General features: G+C 43.4%; 1 protein-coding gene across 2 annotated transcripts in view; it reads left to right on the top strand.

Moving 5' to 3' along the window:
• Nucleotides 1-26,540, top strand: part of ANXA6 (annexin A6) — an 86,985-nt gene that overhangs the window by 56,083 nt on the left and 4,362 nt on the right. The window contains exons 6-24 of one of the 2 annotated variants that reach the window (XM_069763552.1): nucleotides 919-1,009; nucleotides 1,094-1,173; nucleotides 2,625-2,681; nucleotides 4,846-4,939; nucleotides 6,747-6,842; nucleotides 7,599-7,657; nucleotides 9,196-9,318; nucleotides 9,926-9,984; nucleotides 12,348-12,432; nucleotides 13,433-13,514; nucleotides 13,697-13,791; nucleotides 14,899-15,012; nucleotides 15,982-16,072; nucleotides 16,479-16,558; nucleotides 17,572-17,625; nucleotides 21,552-21,569; nucleotides 21,735-21,828; nucleotides 25,099-25,194; nucleotides 25,912-25,970. In XM_069763552.1, the coding sequence (XP_069619653.1) occupies nucleotides 919-1,009; nucleotides 1,094-1,173; nucleotides 2,625-2,681; nucleotides 4,846-4,939; nucleotides 6,747-6,842; nucleotides 7,599-7,657; nucleotides 9,196-9,318; nucleotides 9,926-9,984; nucleotides 12,348-12,432; nucleotides 13,433-13,514; nucleotides 13,697-13,791; nucleotides 14,899-15,012; nucleotides 15,982-16,072; nucleotides 16,479-16,558; nucleotides 17,572-17,625; nucleotides 21,552-21,569; nucleotides 21,735-21,828; nucleotides 25,099-25,194; nucleotides 25,912-25,970 (1,527 nt within the window). The remainder of the gene's footprint in view (nucleotides 1-918; nucleotides 1,010-1,093; nucleotides 1,174-2,624; nucleotides 2,682-4,845; nucleotides 4,940-6,746; nucleotides 6,843-7,598; nucleotides 7,658-9,195; nucleotides 9,319-9,925; nucleotides 9,985-12,347; nucleotides 12,433-13,432; nucleotides 13,515-13,696; nucleotides 13,792-14,898; nucleotides 15,013-15,981; nucleotides 16,073-16,478; nucleotides 16,559-17,571; nucleotides 17,626-21,551; nucleotides 21,570-21,734; nucleotides 21,829-25,098; nucleotides 25,195-25,911; nucleotides 25,971-26,540) is intronic. The other variant, XM_069763553.1, reaches the window with a different exon arrangement.

The following is a 26,540-nucleotide window of genomic DNA, read 5'->3' on the forward strand; positions in this document are numbered from 1 at the left end:
GAAGGAAGAGAGAGGTGGAAGCAATGGCTGGATGAGGGATGGGGTTGGAATGCAGGGATAAAGGACACAACTTAGGAAAGGATGAATTAAGCAAGGAAGAAGAAAATGAATGAAGAAAGATGGGAGGAAAAAAGGAAGGGAGGAAATAAAGAATGAGTGATGTAGGAAAGTAGAATGGAAACATGAGCTCGAGAATTAAGGAGAGAGGTTGAGGACAATGACTGCAAGAGGAAAGGATGAAAACAAAGATAGAATTTAGGAAGGAAAGGGTGAAGGAAAGAAGAAAGAAAATTAATGAAGAAAGGTGGTGGTAGTAAAAAAGGAAGGGAGAAAAAAAAAAGTGAGTGATGGTGGAAAGTAGAAAAGAAATATGAACTCGAGAATTAAGAGGGAGAGGCAGAAGGCAATGGCTGCAAGAGGGAAGGGAATCAGCTGGAAGGAACGGATGAAAAAAAAACAGAATTTAGGAAGGAAAGGATGAAGGAAAGAAAGAAGCAAGAAGAAAATGAATGAAAGAGATTGGAGGGAAAAACAAAGGATGCATGCAGGGAGGAAATAATGAAAAAAAGAAAGAAGAAACATGAAGTTGAGAGAGGGAGAGAAAAAGGCAATGTCTAGAGGAGGGAAGAAATGGATGAAAAAAGGATGAAGGAAGGCAAGGCGTGAGGCATGGAACGAGGTAGGAAGAAATGCAGTATTTGAAGGAAAGGCTTTTGGGAGAAAGGATAAGAGGAAATGATGGAAGAAATAAGGAATGAATGGATATGTTTCAGGATGAAGGGGAGGAAGGACAAAAGAAAGTGAGATTGGAGAAAGGAATAAAATATGGCTGATGGATATATGAATGATTCTCTGTTTTCTAGTGTTAGGGAAGTCGCCGTTTTGGCCGTCGTTGTGATACATTTCCTCCCTTTTCAGGGTGCTGGTACTGATGAGAAGTGTCTGGTAGAGATCTTGGCCTCTCGGGACAATCAGCAGATTCACGCACTAGTGGAGGCTTATAAGGACGGTGAGCTGGGAGCCGATCCTGTGACATACGATCACTCGTTATAATATGTATATATGCTCATTTCTGCTCCCTGGTTCATTACAGCTTATGGAAGAGATCTGGAGTCTGATGTGGTTGCCGATACCAGCGGACATTTTAAAAAAATGTTGATTGTTTTGTTGCAGGTAATATACTCAGTAAAGACATACAATACACACCGTATATACAACATACACAATTACGTTACCAAAGCTTAAAGGCATTGTCTTTTGATGGACATTGCTGATGTATCACTAGGATATGCCATCAGACTCCTATCGTTGGGTATCTGCCCACCGTGACCTCCTCCTACCACTGTTTGCTTTGACATAGTATTAGCAGAGCCAATTCATCGAATTCTTCTAAATACACTTGTATGTAGCTTCATAAGGAACTTTGCGGGGAGGTTGTTCCAAACCTCTTGGAGAACTAACCTCAGATCTTCTGTGGATGTCGCTTGTGCAAATCCTTCTGTCTCTTGATGCTGAGATTAGGGCTTGGTGGAGGCCACATCCCCTGCCTATATTTCTCAGCATTGACGACATATTTAATCCTGACCAAATCCCCAACTCCATTTGGTAAATTGCAGCCTCAAACTGACAGGGAGCCTCCTCCATGCTTCACTGTTCCTACAGACACTTATTGTACCACTCTCCTTCACTCTTGGGAACAAACTGCCTTTTTTTTACAGCCAAATATTTCAGTCCACGTCGACTGCCATTATTCTGTACACCAGTTCCCGTTTTTTGGGAGGCATAATTAAATAATTTCTTTCCATGTCGAGATTTGGTTTTTGGTCTCAATTCTTCCATGAAGACCATTCTTCACAATTTGACTCATCAGTCCAGAGCACCTGCTGCAATTTTTCATCCATGAGGACCACTTTTGGCCAAGCTTCTCCAAACAGTACATTGGTGTAGCTGTGTCCAGTTCTGAGTTGATGGCACTGCTGGACACCTTCCGATTTCGAATGGAAGGATGATGTCTTTCATCTACTGCACTAAGTTTACTTGCCCGACCACTGCAACTACAGTCCTCAACGTTGCCCATTTCTTGCTGAAAAATAAAAGTATATACTTATCCATCATGAAATACCATTAAGAAGTCCTCTTTATTGGCTGTAAATTTATTTTGTAGCTGGACAATGTCCCCAAACATACAGCCAATGCCATTAAGAACTATATTCAGTGTAAAGGAGTCCTGGAAGTGATGATATGGCTCCACAGAGCCCTGATCTTCTAATCGAGTCTGTCTGGGATTACAATGAAGAGACAGAAGGATTTACACAAGCGACATCTACAGAAGATCTGTGGTTAGTTCTATAAGATGTTTGGAACAACCTCCTTGCCGAGTTCCTTCAAAAACCGTATAACCTATACGGTGAATAGATGATGAATGCTATGATCTGGAATAAACCTTTGAAAGAATCAATCGGCAACAACACTGTACTTGTTGACTTAGAATTATGACTCTCCCCTCCCCCCAAACTTATCAAGTCTCATGAGTAAAATGGTTTCATAAATTATGCAGCAATGTTTTTCTTTGTGGTTTCTTTGCCTAATGTTTGCTATTGTCTGGTCTCGGTCTTGTTTTGTAGGGCACAAGGGAAGAAGATGACATTGTGAGTGACGAGCTTGTGGCACAAGATGCCAAGGTAATTTGTCAATCGCTGCAATTTAGTATCAACATTTTAAAGAAAAAAGCTAAAGACAATTTATAGTTATGTTTTATACAATTATTACATCTGAACCCTTTGCGCAATGTTAACTATTACTCCATTTTTTTTAGCTTTGGAAGGCTTTTTTTTTCTTAAAGCTCCCTTGATGATCCGTCGATAGGTTCACACATTGCAGGGACAATCTTGATCAGCTGTAATCTGCAAGAAAATCCATCAGTAAGGTGTTCAGTTAACCTGCAGTGCCCCCACAGGGGACATGCAGCATTGCACCGTTCCTGTGGAAATAAATTGGGTGTCTGTAATGCATGGACATGTGGAGTCCTCCAGAGCTAAAGACACACTACCTATATTCTGGCTAACAAACATAAAGGGGAAACCCCCCCTTAAACACTTTTTAATAGGATATTTGAAACTTAAAAGGGTATTACCATCTCCAAGACCCTATCTCAATATGTAGTAGGTGTAATAATAATATTAGCAACTATCTCCAATTAGAAATGTAGTATAGTTCTTTTGATTCACTTTGTCACCTACCCCATGTGCAGGGCATTGCATCGGCTAAGGTCTCCATGGTTGCGACCACTAACAACTATCACAGAGTGGTTGTAACCATGGATACCTAAGCTATTGCAATGCCCTGCAAATGGGGCAAGTGACATAGCTAATCAAAAGAACTGTACTGCATTTCTAATTCGAGGTATTTGTTAATATTACACCTACTACATATTGGGATAGGATCTAGGAGATGGGAATACTTCTTTTCTAAATTTGACATCTTCTTTAACAATATTTAGCACCAGTTTTCTTTTAATCAGTGTCCATTTGTCATGGCCGATAAGTCAGAAATAGCAGAGTGCAAAGCTTGGTTATTAGCGGCAGTCCCATAGGAAGTGAATAGAGCGGAGGCCGAACACATGCATCTCTGCTCCATTCATGACCGGGCTCTATGGATAGTGGATAATTATTAAAACAATCAATACGACCGACTTCCACTGTGCATCCCTGTGCTAAAGAAGCTGCAATGAAGACCCATTGAGAAATATCAATAAGCGTGGGCTAGTTAAGTACGACTTGGCCATAATCTGGTCTGGTGGCCCTTTCACATGGGCTCGTTCCTGATTGGACAGTGTACAATGGCATGTATAAGTTTGGGCACCCCTGGTCAAAATTACTGCCATTGTGAACAGTTAAGCAAGTTGAAGATGAAATGATCCCACCAAGGTCTAAATTTAAAGATGACACATTTCCTTTGGGAAAAAAAGACAATTTTTTTTTTTTTGCCTAAATACATTTTAAAAATTACAAAAGGGAAAATGGGTCAATGCAAAAGATTGGGCACCCTAAAGGTTAACTCTTACGGTAATTTACTCACCAGGCTGTTTGACAAAATGATTAATTGAGTTGGCAGGAAAACTTTGCTACACACTTGAGACTTGGGGCCCTTGATATTCTATTGTCTTTTTGCTATATTTCAAACCAGGACTTGCCGCAAACAAATGGTTAATCGCAGAGTTGTAAGCTATTAGGAGACAAATGGGAATAGCAGAGCTGTAGGCAGGTAGCAAAAAAATGGTTAACCGCAGGCAGTAGTGATGAATAGAAAAACTGGATTCTTGCTTGATGAAAAGATTACATACTGCTGTAGTGTGAACAGCACCTGTATGGGAAAGAAGAGTTTATGCTTACAGCAGATGAATAGTTAACGGCAGATCTCTGCTAGGAAGTAAATGATATAAACAAGGAGCAGTTCACTGAAGAGCTGAGAGAAATGGATGGTGAAGGATGGATGTGGTAATATACTCAGACACAACACGGTATCTGAGTCAGGCTTAAAAGGCTTTGGGTGATTGTCAAAGTAGTTCGCTGGGTTACTTGGAAAACCCAACATGGACTACAACAAAGGGAGGTGGCCATAGGAAAAGAAAGTGGGGTCTAGTGCTGGTGCAGGAACAGATGTGTAATAATGGAGTGGACTCTCAGAATTATCTCCTCTGGAGGGCCCAAAGGATTTAATTTAGACATTGGTTTGGCCTTCTGACTGAAAACTGAGAAACATCCAGAAGATCAATACTATGAATATTATTTCGATGTCTATACCTTTTCCATTTGGGTAATATATATGAATAATCTGTGTGTTCAGGAACTATTTGAAGCTGGAGAAGCAAAATGGGGCACAGATGAGGCCCAGTTCATCTATATTTTGGGAAGCCGAAGCAGGACACATCTGCAACTTGGTGAGTGGACACTTTTTCCATGTCGACTTCACAATAAATTGGTATTCCATTCTCAAGGATTTATGCCATAAACTAGATGGTGGCCCGATTCTAAGGCATCGGGTATTCTAGAATATGCATGTCCACGTACTATATTGGCCAGCCACGTAATATATTGCCCAGCGACGTAGTATATTGCTCAGTCACGTAGTATATTGCACAGCCCAGTCACATAGTATATTGCCCAGCCACGTAGTATATTGCCCAGCCACGTAGTATATTGCCCAGCCACGTGGTATATTGCCCAGCCACGTAGTATATTGCCCAGCCACGTAGTATATTGCCCAGAGCCACGTAGTATATTGCCCAGAGCCACGTAGTATATTGCCCAGAGCCACGTAGTATATTGCCCAGCCAGGTAGTATATTGCCCAGCCACGTAGTATATTGCCCAGAGCCACGTAGTATATTGCCCAGAGCCACGTAGTATATTGCCCAGAGCCACGTAGTATATTGCCCAGAGCCACGTAGTATATTGCCCAGCCACGTAGTATATTGCCCAGCCACGTAGTATATTGCCCAGCCACGTAGTATATTGCCCAGCCACGTAGTATATTGCCCAGCCACGTAGAATAAAGCAGAGTCACGTAGTATATTGTCCAGCTATGTAGTATATTGCTCAGCCACGTATGTAAAAGGTTAAAAAATTAAAAAAAACATATACTCACCTTCCGAAGAGCCCGTTGTAGTTCCGGCGCTTGTGTGTGGTGCACGCAGCAGCTTCCGGTACCAGGATTGGTATGAGCGCAGGACCTTCCATGACCGTGACGTCATGGAAGCTCCTTCTCCCATAGCATCTTTGGAAGCGGAACCTGCTGCTTGCACTGCCGAGGAGAGGACGTGACAGTGGAGGGTGAGAATAACGTTTTTTTTATTATTATTTTTAACATTAGATCGTTTTACTATTGATGCTGCATACGCAGCATCAATAGTAAAAAGTTGGTCACACAGGGTTAATAGCTGCGTAACTGGAGTGCGTTACACCGCGGTCCATGAACGCTGGCATTAACACTGTGTGAGGGCTGACTGGAGGGGAGTATGGAGCGGGCACTGACTGACTGCGGGGAGGAAAGCGCGGCCATATTGCCGGACTGCGGGCGTCGCTGATTGGTCGTGGCAATGGTAGTGGGCGTTTTGCCATGACCAATCAGTGACTTGGATTCCATGACAGACAGGGCCGCGACCAATGAATATCTGTGACAGAAAGACAGACAAGACAGAAAGACGGAAGTGACCCTTAGATAATTATATAGTAGATATGTAGTAGATGCATATCCTGTCCATGGGCCCTGCATTTATCTCAGGAATGGGGCTCCATTGTGCGCTGCTGTGTGTAGACGTCCCCTATATTCATCAGTGTTCTGCCCTCTTCAGTCCCTCGATTGTCCGTGTGTATGTAGTACATCGACATACATGGCTGGCTGTTAATCACTGGGTGGACAAAATCGGGATGAGGAGGCGGAAACTTTCTTATTGGTTTTATTTGGATTTTCACACATTATATGTTCTTCCGTATATTTTTATGACAGTGTGTGCCCTGATTGGCCACCTCTGACCTCATGTCCCGCCTTAACCAATCGTTGCTTCTGGAGCAGCTCAGTTGTTGTACTGTTTGTGGGTGGAGCTGTCGAATATTGCTTCCGCTACTGCTGACGCTACCTAATTGGATTCCAAAGGTTTTATGCTGTAAATCCGCTTGTCATTTAGTTAATGTAGGAATCTATTAACAAGTATAAAATTAATATATATATATATTTCTGATTTTGCAGTTTTTGATGAATATGAGAAAATTGCTGGGAAGAGAATTGAGGAGAGCATAAAGGGAGAACTTTCTGGAGACTTTGAGAAGTTGATGCTGGCCATAGGTAAAAAAAAAATAAATCTTTTTTTGGGGAATTAAATCTGTGACTACTGGGTCTAAGCTGTCAGAAGTCTTACAGGTAGTGATTCTCCCATCTCTACTTCTAAGGAATCATGTTGAAATTTTAAAGAATGAAACCAGTGGTGTGATATCATCCATGGATGTCTCCTGTGTTGCTGATTTATAAATAAAGGGATGACTTAAAAATCCTTGGTCCTAAAGGAAAATCTAACCGTGGTCCTTCTTGTGGCAGAGGAGCCCTTATGTCCACTCGGGCACCATGGCTCCATGTAACTGTGACCTCTACACCCCTTATAGCCAATGACTATAACTATATGGATGAATAAATGTGGGGTCCAGTTCTTTATTTTCTTTTAAGTATCAAATGCAAACTGCTCTGAAAAAGTATGCAAATTAGATGTTGTCCAAAAAGGAGTACCCTGACTCTTTATTGCCACCTATAGTTAGTAGAGTCGGGCAAAATGTTCTCACTGCCTCTCTCCGGTGTCTCAGGCTCTGGATGTCGAGTGCATAAGTGATGACTGCCCTAGTTTAGCTGCCCACGAGAACCAAATTGAATGTCGGAACAGGGAAGCGCAAATATTTTTTTTTTTTCTTCACTCAAGTCAATATTTGTGTCAAACCTTGACTTACTTGTTGGCTACCTATAGGGGGCACTAGAGATGGTTGTATTCTTTTTGGAAAGGGAGCTACTTTGCTTACTTCTATGTGTTTTTTTTTTTTGTTTGTTTTTTTTCAGTAAAATGCATCCGGAGTATTAGAGACTACTTTGCTACAAGGCTGTACAAATCAATGAAGGTAAGGTACAGTAATCGTCATCTGTGTATGTGTATATACTGTTCATTGTGTGTGCGTAATAAATATATATATAAACTTATGTATAAAATATATATACTTAATGAGAGCCTTCATCTATATATATGAGGCATCGTGATTACTCACTAATCCCGCCCCCTGCACAGTAGCTCCGCCCCACCACATCATCACACATAATCCCACCCCCACCCCATTACCACACACAAGCCCGCCCCAACCACATTACCACACACAATCCGCACCACATCAGCCCGCCTGCCCACCACATCATCACACACAATCCCGCCCCCCACCCCGTTACCACACATAATCCCGCCTCCCCACCACATCACCACACACAATCCCACCCCCCACCACATTACCACACACAATCCCGCCCCCCACCACATCACCACACATAATCCCGCCCCCCCACCACATCAGCACAAATAATCCCGCCCCCCCACCACATCAGCACAAATAATCCCGCCCCCCCACCACATCAGCACAAATAATCCCGCCCCCCCACATCAGCACAAATAATCCCGCCTGCCCACAGCATTACCACACATAATCCCGCCCACCACCCTGTTACCACACACAATCCCGCCTCCCCACCACATCACCACACAATCCCGCCCCCCCACATTACCACACGAGGCTCCGTCCCCACACATTACCACACAAGGCTCCGTCCCCACACATTACCACACGAGGCTCCGTCTCCACACATTACCACACGAGGCTCCGTCCCCACACATTACCACACGAGGCTCCGTCCCCACACATTACCACACGAGGCTCCGTCCCCACACATTACCACACGAGGCTCCGTCCCCACACGTGATTGTGTTTACAGATAAATTTTAACTTAATTTGTTTCGTTATGAAATTTGTTTAGATGCTGGAATGAATAAAAAACGCACATCTTACTGAAACCAGTTTGTTTTTTATTTTACACTGTGCATAAAATGTATTATTAGTATTATTCAGATTTTTAATGATTATTATTAACTTCATTTTAAGTTAATTTACCACCTGCATAAGCGCTATTGAATATTGAATATTTACTTTAGTTTAATCACCAGCAGCATTAATTAGATGGCAATGAGCATGCCGAGCGTTAGCTGGTTGGAAACAGCTAGTTACTTACTATTTAGTGTGCTGCAATATATACGCTACATAGTGTATAAGTATAAACGTATGTGTGTGTGTGTAATAAATAAATATATACTATAAATATATATATATATATATATATATATATATATATATATATATATATATAGTATATACAAACACACATACGCATACATGAAGGTTCTCATTAAGTGATAACAAGCAAAGATGTTGAAAAACAAAACCAGATGATGCACAAAATATGAGAAAATTGATTGTCTTTAACACCTTTAAACAGATTTATCACTTGCCCATTATTTCAGATAACTTAATATTTCATGTTGTACAATATAGTATATAAGAATTATTTTAGAAGCTTTATTTTTTTGTGCTTCATAGTATTTTTTTTTTTGTTCCTTCAGGGCTTAGGTACAGCTGACAACACCCTGATTCGGATAATGGTCTCCCGTAGTGAGATCGATATGATGGACATTCGGGAATCATTTAGGACCCAGTATGAGAAGTCTCTGTACTCCATGATTAAGGTAAGTGAGCCCCTACAGTACATTACTAGCGACCATATAAAATCATAGCCAGTTTCATCTTAAATCTTTTCCTAACAGGCAAAATGTATTAGTTGAAAGAGGTACTGTGCTCAGGTTGGGAGACCACCGGCTCTCTGGACCGCAGACTCTCTGGACCGCAGACTCTCTGGACCGCAGACTCTCTGGACCGCAGACTCTCTGGACCGCAGACTCTCTGGACCGCAGACTCTCTGGACCGCAGACTCTCTGGACCGCAGACTCTCTGGACCGCAGACTCTCTGGACCGCAGACTCTCTGGACCGCAGACTCTCTGGACCGCAGACTCTCTGGACCGCAGACTCTCTGGACCGCAGACTCTCTGGACCGCAGACTCTCTGGACCGCAGACTCTCTGGACCGCAGACTCTCTGGACCGCAGACTCTGTGGACCTGAGCTAACTGCTTTGGGCCAAACGGACCTCTTATGATCCCAAAAGCCCCAGGGCCCACGTGTGATTGCTGCCCCTGCCGTACTGAATCTGGTTTTAAGTTGCTTATAACATTTCTTCCATAAAAAGTGTTTTTGTTTTTTCCTTATACAGTAATTCATCAGTAATATTTTTTTCTAGAATGACACATCAGGAGAATATAAGAAGGCGCTGCTGAACCTCTGTGGAGGAGATGATGAGTACGTATGACCATCTGCTGCTTGTCTTATGGCTCGTTATGGTCAGATTCTTACCTTTTTTTAGTCAAATTTAAAAAGTCTTCAAAAACCTCAGTCCAGGCAGAGACTTGAGATCGAGGTTTTTTTTTAAGTGTGACATTTGGTAAATTGGGCTATGTGCACACGGGTAAAAAGACATGCAGAATTTTCTGCACAAAATCTGCATCTCCTGGCAGAATCCGCAGTTGCGGATTTGCCGCAGTTTTTATGCGGTTTTAGTGCAGTTTTTGTGCGGAATTGATGCGGATTTTCTGCAGTTTTTACCACTGCGGATTTCTATAATGGAGGGGTGCAGAAACGCTGCAGAAAAGTGACATGCACTTCCTTGAAATATGCAGCGTTTCTGCGCGGAGTTTTCTGCACCATGTGCACAGCTTTTTTTCACATTGATTTACATTGTGCTGTAAATCACAGTGCGGATCTGCAGCGTATCTGTGCAGAAAAAAACGCTGCAGATCTGCACTAAATCTGCATCGTGTGCACACAGCCTACATTCCATGAAAAAAAAAAATTAAAAAAGAAAGTCTTAAAAAGTGAGTCAAAATGTATAGAGAATAGGATGCAAATACTAGCGCCACCAAAAAGGAGGAAACTGGAGAGATGACAATGATAAATTGGGGCCTGAGTTTTTTGAAGTTGCTTCAATTTAACTGTGATTGTTATAAACTGAGGGGAAAAGATCAACCACCAGGACCCCAAAAATCCCGAGATCTAGGCTTTAAAAACCTGAGAATGGAGCTGAGCAGCCCCATCCAAAATGGAGCGGAGATGCTCAAGTGCAGCTTCTCCTCTGTTCATTATCTATGGGTCTAGTCGAGCGCTGTACTGGGCAGTCCAATATAGAGGTTGGGTCAGACCGCCGGCAAACTACAAGATATCCCCTATCCGATGGATTTGGTAGGAATAACCATAGTCAGCTCCCAGCATTTTTCCAGAGGACGGAAAAATATGTGCTTGCTTTATCGCTCTCGCTTTATTGCTCTCTCTCGCTTTCTGTCTGTCGCGCCCTCGCTTTGTCTGTCGCGCCCTCGCTTTGTCTGTCGCGCCCTCGCTTTGTCTGTCGCGCCCTCGCTTTGTCTGTCGCGCCCTCGCTTTGTCTGTCGCGCCCTCGCTTTGTCTGTCGCGCCCTCGCTTTGTCTGTTGCGCCCTCGCTTTGTCTGTTGCGCCCTCGCTTTGTCTGTCGCGCCCTCGCTTTGTCTGTCGCGCCCTCGCTTTGTCTGTCGCGCCCTCGCTTTGTCTGTCGCGCCCTCGCTTTGTCTGTCGCGCCCTCGCTTTGTCTGTCGCGCCCTCGCTTTGTCTGTCGCGCCCTCGCTTTGTCTGTCGCGCCCTCGCTTTGTCTGTCGCGCCCTCGCTTTGTCTGTCGCGCCCTCGCTTTGTCTGTCGCGCCCTCGCTTTGTCTGTCGCGCCCTCGCTTTCTGTCTGTCGCGCCCTCGCTTTGTCTGTCGCGCCCTCGCTTTCTGTCGCGCCCTCGCTTTGTCTGTCGCGCCCTCGCTTTGTCTGTCGCGCCCTCGCTTTGTGTCTGTCGCGCCCTCGCTTTGTGTCTGTCGCGCCCTCGCTTTGTGTCTGTCGCGCCCTCGCTTTGTGTCTGTCGCGCCCTCGCTTTGTGTCTGTCGCGCCCTCGCTTTGTGTCTGTCGCGCCCTCGCTTTGTGTCTGTCGCGCCCTCGCTTTGTGTCTGTCGCGCCCTCGCTTTGTGTCTGTCGCGCCCTCGCTTTGTGTCTGTCGCGCCCTCGCTTTGTGTCTGTCGCGCCCTCGCTTTGTGTCTGTCGCGCCCTCGCTTTGTGTCTGTCGCGCCCTCGCTTTGTGTCTGTCGCGCCCTCGCTTTGTGACCTGACTATACGAGGGGCAGACTGGATAAGATGCAGACATCTCGGGTGGTCCGGGATCGAGGGAGTGAATAGCGGGGACTCCAGCTATAGCCAGGGCCAACAGTCCGGACGGCTACTGCTGTGGTCAGCCTGGGACTGGGGTGAGTGTAGAGTCGCTCTGGAAGTTTTGGTGAACTTGCCAGGCAAAGACCACCATGTAATTGTGCTGAAGCCGGGACATAGACAGCAAGACGGTTATAGGAAGGATGAAGGGTCCAAGTTTGCTGTCACTTGATCAAATGTTTCGTAGTTCTGTGATGGTGAGAAATGCGCGGCCGTCTGAGAAAGTGTCCGAAAGACGAATACTGCGGAAGAGAAACCTCTTCCCGGGTGTTTGGGGTCACAGTTGTGATCTATGGCCCTTGCGCCTCTTGCACGTGTGAAATGATACCTAGAAGTGATCCTACAATATGCAATGAATTGTAATCCATCATATAAGCTGTTACTTTCCTTTTTAGCGCCGCTGGGGATTATTTCCCAGAAGCTGCTCAGGTGGCGTTCCAGAAATGGGAACTTAGCGCGACCACTGCTGCACGCATGGAGGTTCGAAGAGAATAAGATGCCCCATCCCCCGCTCCTCTCTCTTGCCGCACTTGCTAACCAAGCTAGCAGGCATCACATTCGGCTTCTTGCTTGCCTCTCCTTAGCTAAAACCTAACCAGGATCTGTCAGAGACAAGTCTGCTATGGAAATCCGGAATCTACAAAATGCTTCTTCTTAGTGACGGCAAATACATGGCCCACCTAGCAGAGAAGTGACCACTACAAAATGCACATATATGCGCTCATTGAGCCAATATATGTCGTCCAGTATTTAAAGAAATTGAACTTTTTTTTTTTTTAAAGCAAAGAGCTAAATTTCCAGAAATGATAAAATTCTAGTTACCCACAGTCACCACTAGGGGGAGCTAGCGTGCTAACCGTGGGAAAGAAAAAAACAGTATGCAAGAAGCTTCTGTGCTCCATCTAGTGGTGACTGCTGGGAGCAAGATTTCCAGATTTGACCTCTATAAAGATATATTAAGAAATTAATCAACTTGGAATTATGGATCCATTTAGATTTGCAGGAACAAGCATATAAGCTGCTGACAAAACCCATAGGTAGGGCTTTGACTTCTATGGCAATAAGATTGGGAATGTCAAAATGTAATACTTCCTCCTTACAGCAGCCAAACCCCTATGTGGAGGGACGCTGCTCAGTAATGGGACACTGTAGATTCCCATCGTATAAGGTGGACCTGTCTGTGACAAATCTGATCAATAGAACTAATCGGCTAATTCCTAATACCCTGCTCCTCTTGGTTTTCCTCCTGCCTAACACTTTCTTTTCAAGCTAATAACGTTATAATATTTGCAAATTAATTTACCTTTTCTTGATTTTATCACTGATGGATTTTATCACTGATGGATTTTATCACTGATGGATTTTATCACTGATGGATTTTATCTCTGATGGATTTTATCCCTGATGGATTTTATCCTTGATGGATTTTATCCTTGATGGATTTTATCATTCATGGATTTTATCATTCACGTTATTCCAGTTGAAAGGAACTATTTATCCGGCAGCTGACTTCAGTGCTGACAATGACGGGAAGGCACTGAGAAAAGCAATGAAAGGATTCGGTAAGGCCATATGTCTGTGACATATTGTGTTTTGGGTTTGTTTTTTTATGTGCTTATATCCTGCATCCGGTCTATTCCTGTAATATATGGGATTTTACTTTCTCTCAAGCACTTTGCATCAGTTGTACAAATATGCTAAAACCGACCGAACCCTATTTTATACATGTATGTATATTCTGCAGGGACTGATGAGGGCGCCATCATTGACATACTAACCAAACGCAGCAACAGCCAGAGGCAAGAAATAAAACAAGCTTTCAAGTCTCACTTTGGACGAGTAAGTCTCATTTTGCATGAAAGGGAAAGGAGCATGATGTAGGGCCAGAGACCTTGATTCCTGGGATGTGACACTTGCTTTACTTTCAATACAATCAGTGTTTTATCAGCAGGAGATTATCACTGTAGGTTTCAAGTGCAGAACAGTCAATCTGTGTAACCCCGCCCCCACCACTGATTGGCTGCTTTCTGACAGTGTACACAGGAAGCTGCCAGTCAGAGGTGTGGGCGGGGTTATACAGACCTCCGCATTCTGAGCACTGCTACATTTATAGCAGAAAAGAACAGGGATTCTGTCAAAACTGCAGCAAGCAGCCCAGCAAGTGATACATCGCTGGAATCAGGATCTCTGCCCCTACACCAAGCAGCTCTCATATAATATAGCAAAAACCTACTGATATTAATACGGCATAAATCAGATTAACCTGAAAATTTAGATGTCTACCCCTTTGGAAAAAGTAGTCAATGGATAAAGCAGGTCATCAAGTTCCTGCCTATCTGGGGCTTTTTGCAATGTCTCATGCAGATGGGCCCCAGTTAGGGCAATACCCATATGTCTTAATAGGACTGGGGTTGTCTGTTCTATCACTTTTTCTTTATAATGCCCACCTCTAGGGTCCTCACGTTGTAGGGTCACTGGTGTGTTTAATTTTTTGGTGAATAAAATAGTGGCAAACCCTTGCGGAGTCAATTTTCTTTAGTTGGAAAATTACTTGGGACCACAATTATCAGGACATGTAAAAGCCTAATGGAGCCATAAACTCCGAACCAAACAGCTGCCCCGTACCTAATGTTCCTGCACCCATAGGAAGCGGTGTCTGATATTAAGATGTTCACTTTAAATGAACACTGTAACAGCTAGGTTTTAGAGGATCTATGGGGGGGAATACCAAACTTTCCATGACAGCAGGTGCTGGGGGAAAAAAATGACAGGGCATGTTAAAATCCAACATGCCCAATCCTTTATTTTGCGAATACGCTGCTTATATCAAGATCTGTTGTTTAATAGACGTTCACACCAGGCAGTCTTTATCTTTGTGCGGTTACGGTTAGGATCCTGTACTGGGGATTTCTTGGTGTCTAAGGGATACTTTTATCTTGTTTTTAGGACCTTATGGCAGATCTGAAGTCTGAGCTCTCAGGAACATTGTCCAAACTGATTCTAGGACTCATGATGACACCTGCTCAGTTCGATGCCAAGCAGATTAATAAGGCCATTGCGGTACGTAGACTTTATTCTCACTTTTGATCCCCATCGATCACTTGGCAAAGAAGTGGAAGTGTTCAGCCGAGCGCGATATTAACAAATGGGCCCTGAAAACCCAAAATAAACAGAACTCTCATAATGAAGAACCAGCGCTGCCTCCCAAATATTCCTTGCCTGCTTTTTTTTTTTTTTTTTAATGAGGCTGACCTCCTGTCTGCTGCCACCAATCACTGGATGCAGCGGTGATGCCAAAGTAGACCAGCGAGCTGGCGGTCTAGCTTTGCAGCAGCCATGTGTTGGTTGTGGACAGGATGTCACAGCTACAGACCGGTGGCGCTGGATCGGCAGGGGTTTATTATATTATTTTATATCCTTTTTTTTTTTTTTTTTTTTTTTTTTTTTAAGACCGCTCACCTCAATTTACTGATTCCTATTGGTCTCATCACCCGGACCCCTGCCGATTAAAACTTCTGACATAATTTTATTGAATTGGCAGCTACTCCTTTAAAATTTAAAGGGATTGTCTCCAAGTCATTTTTTTTAATTGAAACCGGATGGGCAATTGTCTGGTCTGCATTGAGAACACTTACTTGCTGCCAGCGGCGTGTAGTAGTAAATTATTGATGTGGACCACGAACAAACACTCTGATATAAGTAAAACATAAGGCCAGGAGGGACACAGGGCTGAGCGGAGGCTGGATACAATGGAAGCAAAGAGAAGTATCAGGGCTCTATAGGATTTTAGTCTTTGCAATAAGTAGAAATGGGAAAAAAAGACCAAGTTAATTAGAATGTTACATTTGCTTTTTATCTTTTTATTATATATTTTAAATAGATTTTAATATATATATATATATATATATATATATATATATATATATATATATATATATATATATTTATATATATATTGATTTAGATGTTTTAAAAAAAATAATTACAAAAAATCCTAAAATTTGGTTCCTATAAACCATGGATTTGCAGGGCGCGGGTACAGATGAAAAAGTCCTGATTGAAATTTTGGCTACAAGAAATAACCAGGAGATCCGAGCTATTGATGAAGCGTATCAAGAAGGTGAGTTGAGCATAGACTGTGCATGTCCACCTAATGTCATTAATTATTTTATAACTTAATATTGGGCAGAATGAAGTATGCCGACGCCCCCCTATATATTGTATGAGCCCCCTATACACAGTATTAGCATCCTATATAAAGTGTCTCCTCCGGGCTTTGCTGTGAGCACCGACGCTCCGCAGAGCAGGCGCGATGTAGTGACGCGCTGGATGGTGGCTGCTCCTTACTCCACCATTATATTCACCGCTGTTTCCATCCTGTAGTCACACGGATGTTGGTAATCCTGCCTGTATATCCTATGAATGTGAATTCTAGGCAGTAGACGGTGTGACAGTCGTGCGTTAATGCTGATCTCCTGCCTGTGACTTCTCTAGTTTCTAAGTGTTATCCCCCTTCTTCACATTAGCTTTCCACAAGTCACTGGAAGATGCCATAAGCTCAGACACATCCGGACATTTCAAGAGGATCCTTATCTCATTGGCATCGGTGAGTTAATATCCAAATCAATCAAAAATCTGATAACGAATGTATCAACAGTAAAGATGTAACCGTTACCACAAATTAATTTTACATATTAAAGGGGTTCTTTAAAATTGTAACAAAATTACCCCCGTCACATAATTCGAACACCACCCCATCCTGGTCACGTGTCTTGTCGGGCTGCAGTCTGAAAAAAAACATCTCACAAGACCTGTGTCTCAACTGACAGAGGAGATGTATCATAAACACATGTACTTCTGAGTCGAGGAGAAGGGCTGTGACTGGAGAAGAAATAAATCTTCTCCTCGGCTGAGTGTGCATGGGGGACTGAGGCTGGAGAAAAATTATTGTGCTGATTCAGCTGATGAGAAGATTTATTTCTCCTCCTGTCAGTCCCTCTCCTCAGCTCATGGAAGTACGTGTGCTTATACAACTGCTCCTCTGTCAGTTGAGAAACAGGTCGCAAGCTATTTCTTCGGACTGCAGCACATCCTGACACGTGACTAGGATGGGCTGCCATTTGAATAATGTGACGGGGGCAATTTTATTACCTTCTTGGAGAATCCTTTTAATCATGTAAATAGCCTCTTCAGAGAGAAATAGAATAAGAACTCTAGGGCTACCTATTAGAGGTACAATAGCAATAATAAAAGTTAATATCAATCTTTTAAGGAGCCTTGCCACATGACTTGGGGTAAGAGGCCAAAGCAGACACTCAATTTGCAGACACGTGTTTCGGTGGTGGGGAGTTCACCTCTCATCAGTGCAAACCAGTGGACATGTAGATACTATTACTCTTCTAAAGAGAGTCTTCAGCAGCTGAGGCTATATCCACCTATAGGACCTGGCCCCTGGTCGGCGGTAAATCATGGATGGCTATACAATGACTTGTGAAGCAACATTAATATTTTATGTTGTCGGTCAGCCTATAATAAACCCATTATACTACCCAACATTATACTACCCAACATTTAGTCATGATGAACCGCATCAACCCCTGCTTACACTTATGTCTCTAGGCTAACCGTGATGAGAGCGGTGAAGATTTTGAGAAAGCCGTTGAAGATGCCAAGGTAAGAAAATAAGTATTTTCCCTTTATGCTCCCTTTATGTTCCCTTTATGTTCCCTTACTCACCTGGACAGAACAATAGCACGAGCTATGTATCTACTTTTAGACCCATTTAACAAGGAAAAACTTTCCAACTTTTGCAAAGTAAAATTTACATGGCTACAGTTCATATTCTGTACACTAGGCGGCGATCCAATTCCTCAGGATTCCCTTATTAAAAATGTGCAGCATACTTCCTGCCAGTATAAAGGCACAAGAGTGGGCTGACAACCAATGTCCAACTGTTCTGGCATTTAAAGGGTTATTTCCATCTTCAAAAATGAGTATTGTCGGATAGTGCTTGTAAATACAAGCAATTTTGCAATTTACTGCTTCGTAAAAAATTTTTCCGTTTTTCAGATAAACACTTATTTTGTTAAGGCATGTTGCCTTGGAAACCGACCACCACTGCTAGAAAGCAGAACATGCAAAGTACTTACAAGCTCTTTTCAATTGAGCTTGTAATCTCCGTTTTGAAGCTGGCCAGGATCACTGGAGCACGCTCCTAACAAGCCTTAAAGCTAGATAGCAGTGGTGGTCGGTCTCCAAGGCAACAAACAGAAAACCTCTTAAGAATGGCTGTAAGTTTAAATAAACAGTAAATTGTAAAAGTGCTTGTTTTTAAATGCAGTATTGGATTATATTCATCTATGAAGATGTGGAAACCCCTTTTAGTATAGAAAGTGATCCTCCACTTGAGACCCTCCTTTTAGGATTTGGTGTAAAGAATCATTAATAAGCAGCAACTCTCATATCCACATGTAACGATATTTCCTTCTACCTGAATCCCCAGCGATCAAATGAAAACCTGCCAGTAAGTGTTCAGATTCCCTGCAGTGCCTCCACAGGACAAATTAAGTATTACATGAACTAATTGAAAACCGCTCTATAATACAGGAGAACACCATTTGTTACTGCTCTCCATTCTGCTCCAAATATGAAGATCCTGAACAGAGGTTCTCCTATATTATTCAGGATAGGGTATATGTAGATTAATTTTCTAAACTAAACAGCCCCTTTAAAACCTGATGAAACTTGAAACCCGTTAAAGGGCGTGTCCACTACTTTGATATTGATGACCTATCCTTAGGATAACTCACTAATATCGGACCAGTACCCCTGCTGATCTGTTAGAAGCTAGAAACCCTGGCTGACGAATGTAAGCAGTGAACCAAGCCTAAAAACTACAGCCCCATACCCAGTCATAGAGGAGAAGTGTAGACTCAACGCCATTGGTGCCACTCTCCTCCCAAGGCAGGAGTAGTGGTGGACAACCCTTTTAGGTTCTTTAACCTTAACTGTTACATGGTCCTCGGTATAATTCTTACATGTTATAGGGCAGTAGGGACATCAATATCATGGGGGTCAATCACCTCTGCAGAACCCAAGGGCCAACGAAATGCAACCTTTGTTAAAAAGTCCAATTTAAACATATGCCTCAGTCAGTTCTGGAAGGGGTTGTCTAAGCTGATACTTCTGATCAGACTTCTCCAAACAGTATATAGGTCCAACTAGTTGCTGTCAGTTCTGAATTGATGGCACTGCTGGACATCTAATTTTCAAGGGAAGTTAGCATGTGTCTTTCATCTGCAGCACTAAGTTTCCTTAGTCAACCACTGTGTCTACAGTCCTCAACGTTGCCCATTTATTGGTTTTTCTTACTTAGAAGAATTGATGTTGTTTGAAGTCAAGGAGTTATCACCACAAATATTAATTTGATTTAGATTTCTCTTTTGTGCCCTCACTTTGCATTTTTGAAAGCTTTTATACTTCATAGAAATTTTTCCACACCTGCCTAAAATTGTTTCACAATAGTGGAATTGCTCTGTTGGCCTAAATTGTGAGCTCCTGGATTCGGTTATGAGGCCACTTTGCCTCTGCAGCATGGAAAGAGCTCAGTGGTGCTGAAGGTGCCAGGATCTGGAGTGAACATCTTGCTCCAGCAATTCCGACCTGCTTTAGAGCAGCGCTTGCAATCTCTATTCGAAAGAGCTTGTAAGCACTGTGCATTTTAAGACCGTTTCTCTGACTGCAGCATTACTCTATACAATGAACCGCAACCCAAAAAGTTGCAGATCCCTCCATCCTTGACCTTGGAGAATACTTTTAGTAAGTAGATTGCAAAAGTGCATATTTTTACAAGCAATATTTTCTGATGTAGGAACATGGGAATAATCCCTTACGAAGGTGTATGGACATTCTGTTCTCACTGAGAATCCCCAGGTTGCTACCACCAGAATAGTTTTATATAGCAATGGCTGAAGCATGGCAAGAATGACCTTCACAAGTTTAGGAAGCAAAGCAACAGTCATAGTCAGATCGTGCAATAGTTATTAGTATAGAAATGTTATCTTATAGATCAGGGCTGGCAGCAGACAAAAGACCTAGTAAGGAGATCAAGCCAAGTCATAATCATAGCGATCAGGGCTGGTAACGGACAAAAGACCTAGTGAGGAGATCAAGCCAAGCCGTAACCATAATCGTAGCAATCAGGCCTGGCAGCAGACAAAAGACCTAGTGAGGAGATCAAGCCAAGCCGTAACCATAATCGTAGCAATCAGGGCTGGCAACGGAAAAAAGACCTAGTGAGGAGATCAAGCCAAGTCGTAACCATAAACATAGAGATCAGGGCTGGCAACGGACAAAAGACCTAGTGATGAGGAGATCAAGCCAACCCGTAACCATAATCGTAGCGATCAGGGCTGGCAACGGAAAAAAGACCTAGTGAGGAGATCAAGCCAAGTCGTAACCATAAACATAGAGATCAGGGCTGGCAACGGACAAAAGACCTAGTGATGAGGAGATCAAGCCAAGTTGTAGCCATAGATGGCAGGAACCACCAGTGACCAAAAGGACCTCATTGCCAGGTATAGAGCGGTCACCTGCACCTGGCTGCCTGGGGACTTTAGAGTTAATTGGACCATCAGGAGGCCAGGAACCAGTGCATCTAACCAGCAGGCAAAGTGGCAGGATTTAGGACATTAATGGTATCAGGCAAAAGCACGCTGGACACCTATAAATTTGGCTGGTGGATCAGCCTGTAGACTGGAGTCCCAAGCTGGGGGGTCTTTGTATCTTCTGTTCTCGGGCCTAAGAGTCTTATGAACAATGGTGGTCTACGTGAGAATAATTCTTTAACCCAATTGTACAGAAGTTTTCAGCTTCTTTCAAAACTTTCCAAATTGCAAGGGGAAGTCCAACGTAACCTTTTTTTTTTTTGCCACAAGTCTCTTCTCAAAAATAAACTAGCGGTTTCCTTCTAGCTAAATATTTAGTAACCATAGTTCGGAAGCCAACTGTGTGATTTTCTTATTTTATCATTAACCTTTGAGATTTCCTTAGATATCTGTCCTTGGTCATTTAAATGCATGTCCTCGACATCAGAGGAACGGCACTTTCACTTTTACAAGTTGATGCTCAGTAGACAAGGAGCAAAGCTGCAGAAACCTCGGGGCGACCACAAACCCCTCCGCTCCCTGCTGCACTAGTACACAACGCAAAAACTGATTTTCACTGAGAATTCGTAATCCAATTCTGAAAATGTTAAGATATATTTAATAATTCAAGAATCTTAAATTTTAAATTTTTTCTTATATCTAGGAGCTCTCCCATTATCATAGTTGTCTACTTTCCCAGTGAAATGGTTTTTTGTCTGCCCTCAGTCACCACTAGGGGGAGCTGATGTATAGATTTTTACAGCCTCTATTGAACTCAGTAATAACTCTGTATACAGTGCGCTCTTGAGCTCCCCCTAGTGGTCAATCAAATAGATAATTTATAGACATTTATCAGGACAGGAGCAATGTCAGGATTATTCCTTCTCGGTGTTGGAGCCTTTTCGGACTCTGACATCTCTTAATTATTTCTTGTTTCTCTTTTTCTTGTCTTAGGTTATTGCTTCAGTCCTGGTGAGTGATTTATAATTGTCCATTAAGTGTTGTCATGGTCCCAATAAACACGTCACTCACCCACAATCCACAGAAGGTTTGGGGGGTGCATGTTCTAAAGGTCTTGAATAGATGACACTTGTTAAGTCACATTTGTAAATTTCGCGTCTTGGTCTCGTCTTTCAGGAAGTCTCCGACTCGGGATCTGATGACTCTACTTCGTTAGAGACCCGTTTTATGACCATCTTGTGCACGCGAAGCTACCCGCATCTCAGGAGAGGTGAGCGCTGGACCGTTGGTTTACATATGTATGCTATATAATCAGGGGTGGATTAAGGGTAGCCAGGGCCCCGGGCTGTTCACACACTGTGGGCCCCCCCGGTCATGAGACGGGGGTCATGAGACGGGGGTCATGAGACGGGGGTCGTGATATACCCGAACCAGATTATTCCAGAAAAATGGCCGGGCCCTACTCTACTGTAACCTATTAAATATTTGTTAAAATCTGCAATACAATTTAGGTATATCTTGACCAATAATATCACATACAAGGAACAAATACCACAACACCATGTCCAGACCACATATTACCACCAGTTGGTGACCAAATATCACATACAAGGGACAAATACCACAACACCATTTCCAGACCACATATTACCACCACATAGTGACTGAATACTACAATACTGATCAGTAATGAAAAAAAAAACAAAAAACACAATACTATCACCATAAGTGCCAGCATTCACAGGAGATCTGTACTTAGTATGCAGTGTCTGTGTATAGGTAATACAGTGATCACTGGTGACATTGTACACAGGACCGCTGTATATAGTATACAGTGTATAGTGTCAGTGTATAGGTAACACTGACTCACCAGTGACGTCTCTAGGTGAAGTCCTTCATCTTTCATCCAGCACAGACCGCCATCATTTCTTCCAGCCAGGACTCGTTTCTGCAGGAAATAACAGTTATCTCGAGCTCCGCTTGCAGAACACATTACTTAATTTTTCACAACTACATTACACCACATGAAGAAAAATAGGCGATAAAGTGTCACTCTGCACAGTAACAGGACTGTTCCCCCATTTAAAACAGTATACTCAAAAAATAAAATAAATACATCACTGCAGTAATAATATCCCTTAATTAGCCCCTATGGTAATAATATTCCCCACCCTGGCCCCGTTTCTCATTCCTGGCTCCAGCCATATGTTCTCGCATCCTGCCCTCATGAATATCCATTCTACCCCATATGTTCTCCCATCCTGCACTCATGAGTATCCATTCTACACCATATGATCTCCCCATCCTGCCCCATCTGTCTCCATCGTATCCATCCTGCCCCATGATCCAATCCTGCCCCATGTCTCCAATCATGCCCCGTGTCTACATTCTGCCCATGCCTCCAGTCCTGCCCCCAGTGTGTCCAGCATATTACCCCCAGTGTGTCCAGCATATTACCCCCAGACAGTGTGTCCAGCAATCTGCCCCAGTATGTCCAGCATATTGCCCCCAGACAGTGTGTCCAGCAATCTGCCCCAGTGTGTCCAGCATATTACCACCAGTGTGTCCAGCAATCTGGCCCAGTGTCTCCAGCATTGCCCCAGTGTGTCCAGCAATCATCTGCCCCAGTGTCTCCAGCATTGCCCCTGTGTCCAGCAATCATCTGCCCCAGTGTCTCCAGCAATCTGCCCCACTGTCTCCCGCATTGCCCTTAGTGTGTCCTCCAATCTGCCCCAGTGTCTCCAGCATTGCCCCCCAGTGTCCTTCAATCTGCCCCAGTGTCTCCAGCATTGCCCCCAGTGTGTCCTCCAATCTGCCCCAGTGTCTCCAGCATTGCCCCCCAGTGTGTCCTCCAGCATTGCCCCCCAGTGTGTCCTCCAATCTGCCCCAGTGTCTCCAGCATTGCCCCCCAGTGTGTCCTCCAGCATTGCCCCCCAGTGTGTCCTCCAGCATTGCCCCCCAGTGTGTCCACCGATAACTGATCCCAAAAAAACAAAAAAAAAACAAAAACAAGCAGTCTCCTCACCTGTCCACGCTCCAGGCGGCGAGCTCCCTGCAGCAGCGCACACTCGCCGGCGACTGACAATGACGTCAGACGCCGGCGACGTGTGCGCTGCGGCCGACATCAGCCGCCAGCCTCCAATTGGCTGGCGGCTGTTGTTGTTAACTATTGACGTGCGGGCACGCGCCCGCACGTCAATAGGAAACCGCCGCAGCCCCGGAAGGGGCCCGGTGAGCAGATGAGAAGGGGCCCGATGCGGACCCCCTCTCTCTGCCCACCGGGTCCAGGGGGGCACACAAACGCCGCCCGGAGGGCAGTCACAGACCACTGGGCCCTGGGCTACTGCCCATATTGACCCTCTGATAATCCGCCCTTGTATATAATGGCTGAGTCATTGGTTCTCCAGAATACATCACTAGAAGATGGGACCAGTGACCAAAAGTTACTTGGGCCAACTCTCCATCTATGTAGAACATGTTCACATTCAATAAAGGGGTCATCAGAAAATGACATTTCAGAGAGCGGTTAAAAGAAGTGACAAAAGACTGAACGTGTGCTCAGCAATTCCATTTTTTCATCGCTGTGCAGTATATTCACTTTTTGCAACGTTTTCGCTGCGCTTTTTCAGGCGGAATCCACCTGAAAAAGACGTGGTGTGCACATAGCCTAAAATGGAGTTTCTGCAATTTGTTAAAAAAAAACAAACTCTGCTTTACTCGCACTCCTTGGATCCAGCGCTGAGTCTCCTACACTGCTTTTAATGTCTTTTATTGTCTGCAGTGCTGATGTCATGTTGACAACACTGCAGACAATCGGTGAGCTCAGCAACTCTTCCAGAGTGGACCACACGAGCTGTTTAGAGTAGCTGAGGTCCATCATTGGCTGCAGCGCTATCGTCAGTGCTGCAAGCAGTAACAGACAGAGAAAGCAGTGGTGAAGATTCTGCACTGGACCTGGGGAAGGTGAGAAAAGCAAAGTTTGTTTGTTTTTTAAGAACAAACTGCAGTCCCTTTTATTGTATGTGCGCACCATGTCATTTTCAGATGGATTCTCCCTGAAAAAGCGCTGCGAAACCACTGCAAAAATTTAACACAGTGCACAGTAATGTAAAAATGGCATGTTCAGTCTTTTGCTACTTCTTTTAACCGTTTCATGGCTTAGAAACTGTGAAGCGGCTAAAAGTAGCTCGTTCACTTGGCACTATAATGAAAAGTATAGAGAAGTGTCATCTGCAGCAGAACCACGCCAAAAAAAAAAAATTACAAAAATGACAAAGGTGCTTTGCTTTTGTGGAGTGCAGCTTCACCTAGAAAAACTCGACAAAGAGCGTCATGCACAATCCCCTAATAAGACATTGACTCCAGTGGGAAAGTGGCCACAAAGTCTCCTCCAGTGTCTTCTGCTGGACCTTGCGGGCTCATGGTGTTACAGGTAATGTTGGACTCTGGTTCTCCGATCCTGGGTAGTGGAGGCCATTTTTGTTTCTATTTTTCAAATGCCGTACTAATGACTCCTGACTCTCGTGTTTCTACTTTCCAGTATTCCAGGAGTTTATTAAGCAGACGAACCACGATGTAGAACATACAATTAAAAAGGAAATGAAAGGAGATGTGAAGGACGCTTTCGTGGCCATCGGTGAGTTCATCCTCTGACGTTATGACATAACAGGACATTATCTTCTGATCATTATTTGAAGTCGTGGAGTAAGTCCCATTATTGTATGGAACAAAAAAAAAATTTAATTTTAAGAAGTTAAAACCCATCGTGTATTTGTGGATAGATATATTTTTCAGAACTTGGTTTCACTAAAAATTTTGCACCGTTTTTTTTTTCTTCTATATCCTCTGTGTCGCATTAAATATTGCAGAATGAGTTAACGGAGAATCAGTCAGTGAGCTCTTTCTGGGTTGTACAATAGAAAGGAAAAAAAGATTTAATTCCAGCGATAGAATCAGGATCCAGGATAAAGGAATGTAGTTTATTGGTGACGCGATTCAAAGTTTGATAAACTTCTTTCTCAGGACAAACGACCACGTTCTGGTGGTGCAATAGGAGAATTTGGGACGTCCTTAGTTTTTGGGGGGTTTTAGCTACTTTTTAGCAGATTGTTTTTTTACACATTCAACTGTGATGTTTTCTGCGGTCAAAGTCTGTAAATAATGCAATGGTGGTCTCCAATCTTTTTTTTTTTTTTTCAATATTTGCCCCTCTGCTTCCCTTGAATATTAACTGCCTCCATCTCCCCCACACAACAACAATAAGGAGGAGCCACTGTGTTGGAAATGAGGCACATTTGAGAAGGTTTGCTTCGCCCTTAATCTTTTTTTTTTTTTTTTTCTTTTTTCCCTTTAGTTCGTAGTGTAAAGAATAAATCGTCCTTCTTCGCAGAACGTCTCTACAAAGCAATGAAGGTAGGAAACTCGTCTACCGGTCCGAGTCGCACCGCAGTTCCGCCAAAGTGGAACATGGCTCAATACATTGGCTGATTGTCTCCGTCCTGCGGATTTCTAGAAGGACAACTCTCATCATGGCCAGACTGGGAGTCTTAGTTATGTATGATCTGGAACGCCGCAGGTCTGACACCACTTCCATAATCTCCTTCAGACGTCCAATTTTCCCATACGAGTGCGATCCATGATTTTCAGTCTATGGAGCTCTTCACATGTCTCAGATTTTTAAATGGACCGATCGGCCCGGACATGTCAGATTTTTTTTTTTTTCAGTAAATATATTTATTGAAATTTTAAACAGGAAAAACAATAAAATGAATCATTACAATGTCCAGAACTATACATTACGCCTCTGAGCACACAGCACAAGTGTAGTTGAACAAGGACTCTGGCACATAAAGGGTACATGCTTCTCATCTTGAGAATCACCTCGGGACATGGATACAGGATACAAAACCTGTGAGAAAAGCAATTGAAGAGATAGGAGAAAAAGAAAGAAAGAGAAGAAGAGAGAGAAAAAAAAAGGGGGGG

The sequence above is a fragment of the Ranitomeya imitator genome, chromosome 4, assembly GCF_032444005.1.
Source record: "Ranitomeya imitator isolate aRanImi1 chromosome 4, aRanImi1.pri, whole genome shotgun sequence".
NCBI lineage: Eukaryota > Metazoa > Chordata > Amphibia > Anura > Dendrobatidae > Ranitomeya > Ranitomeya imitator.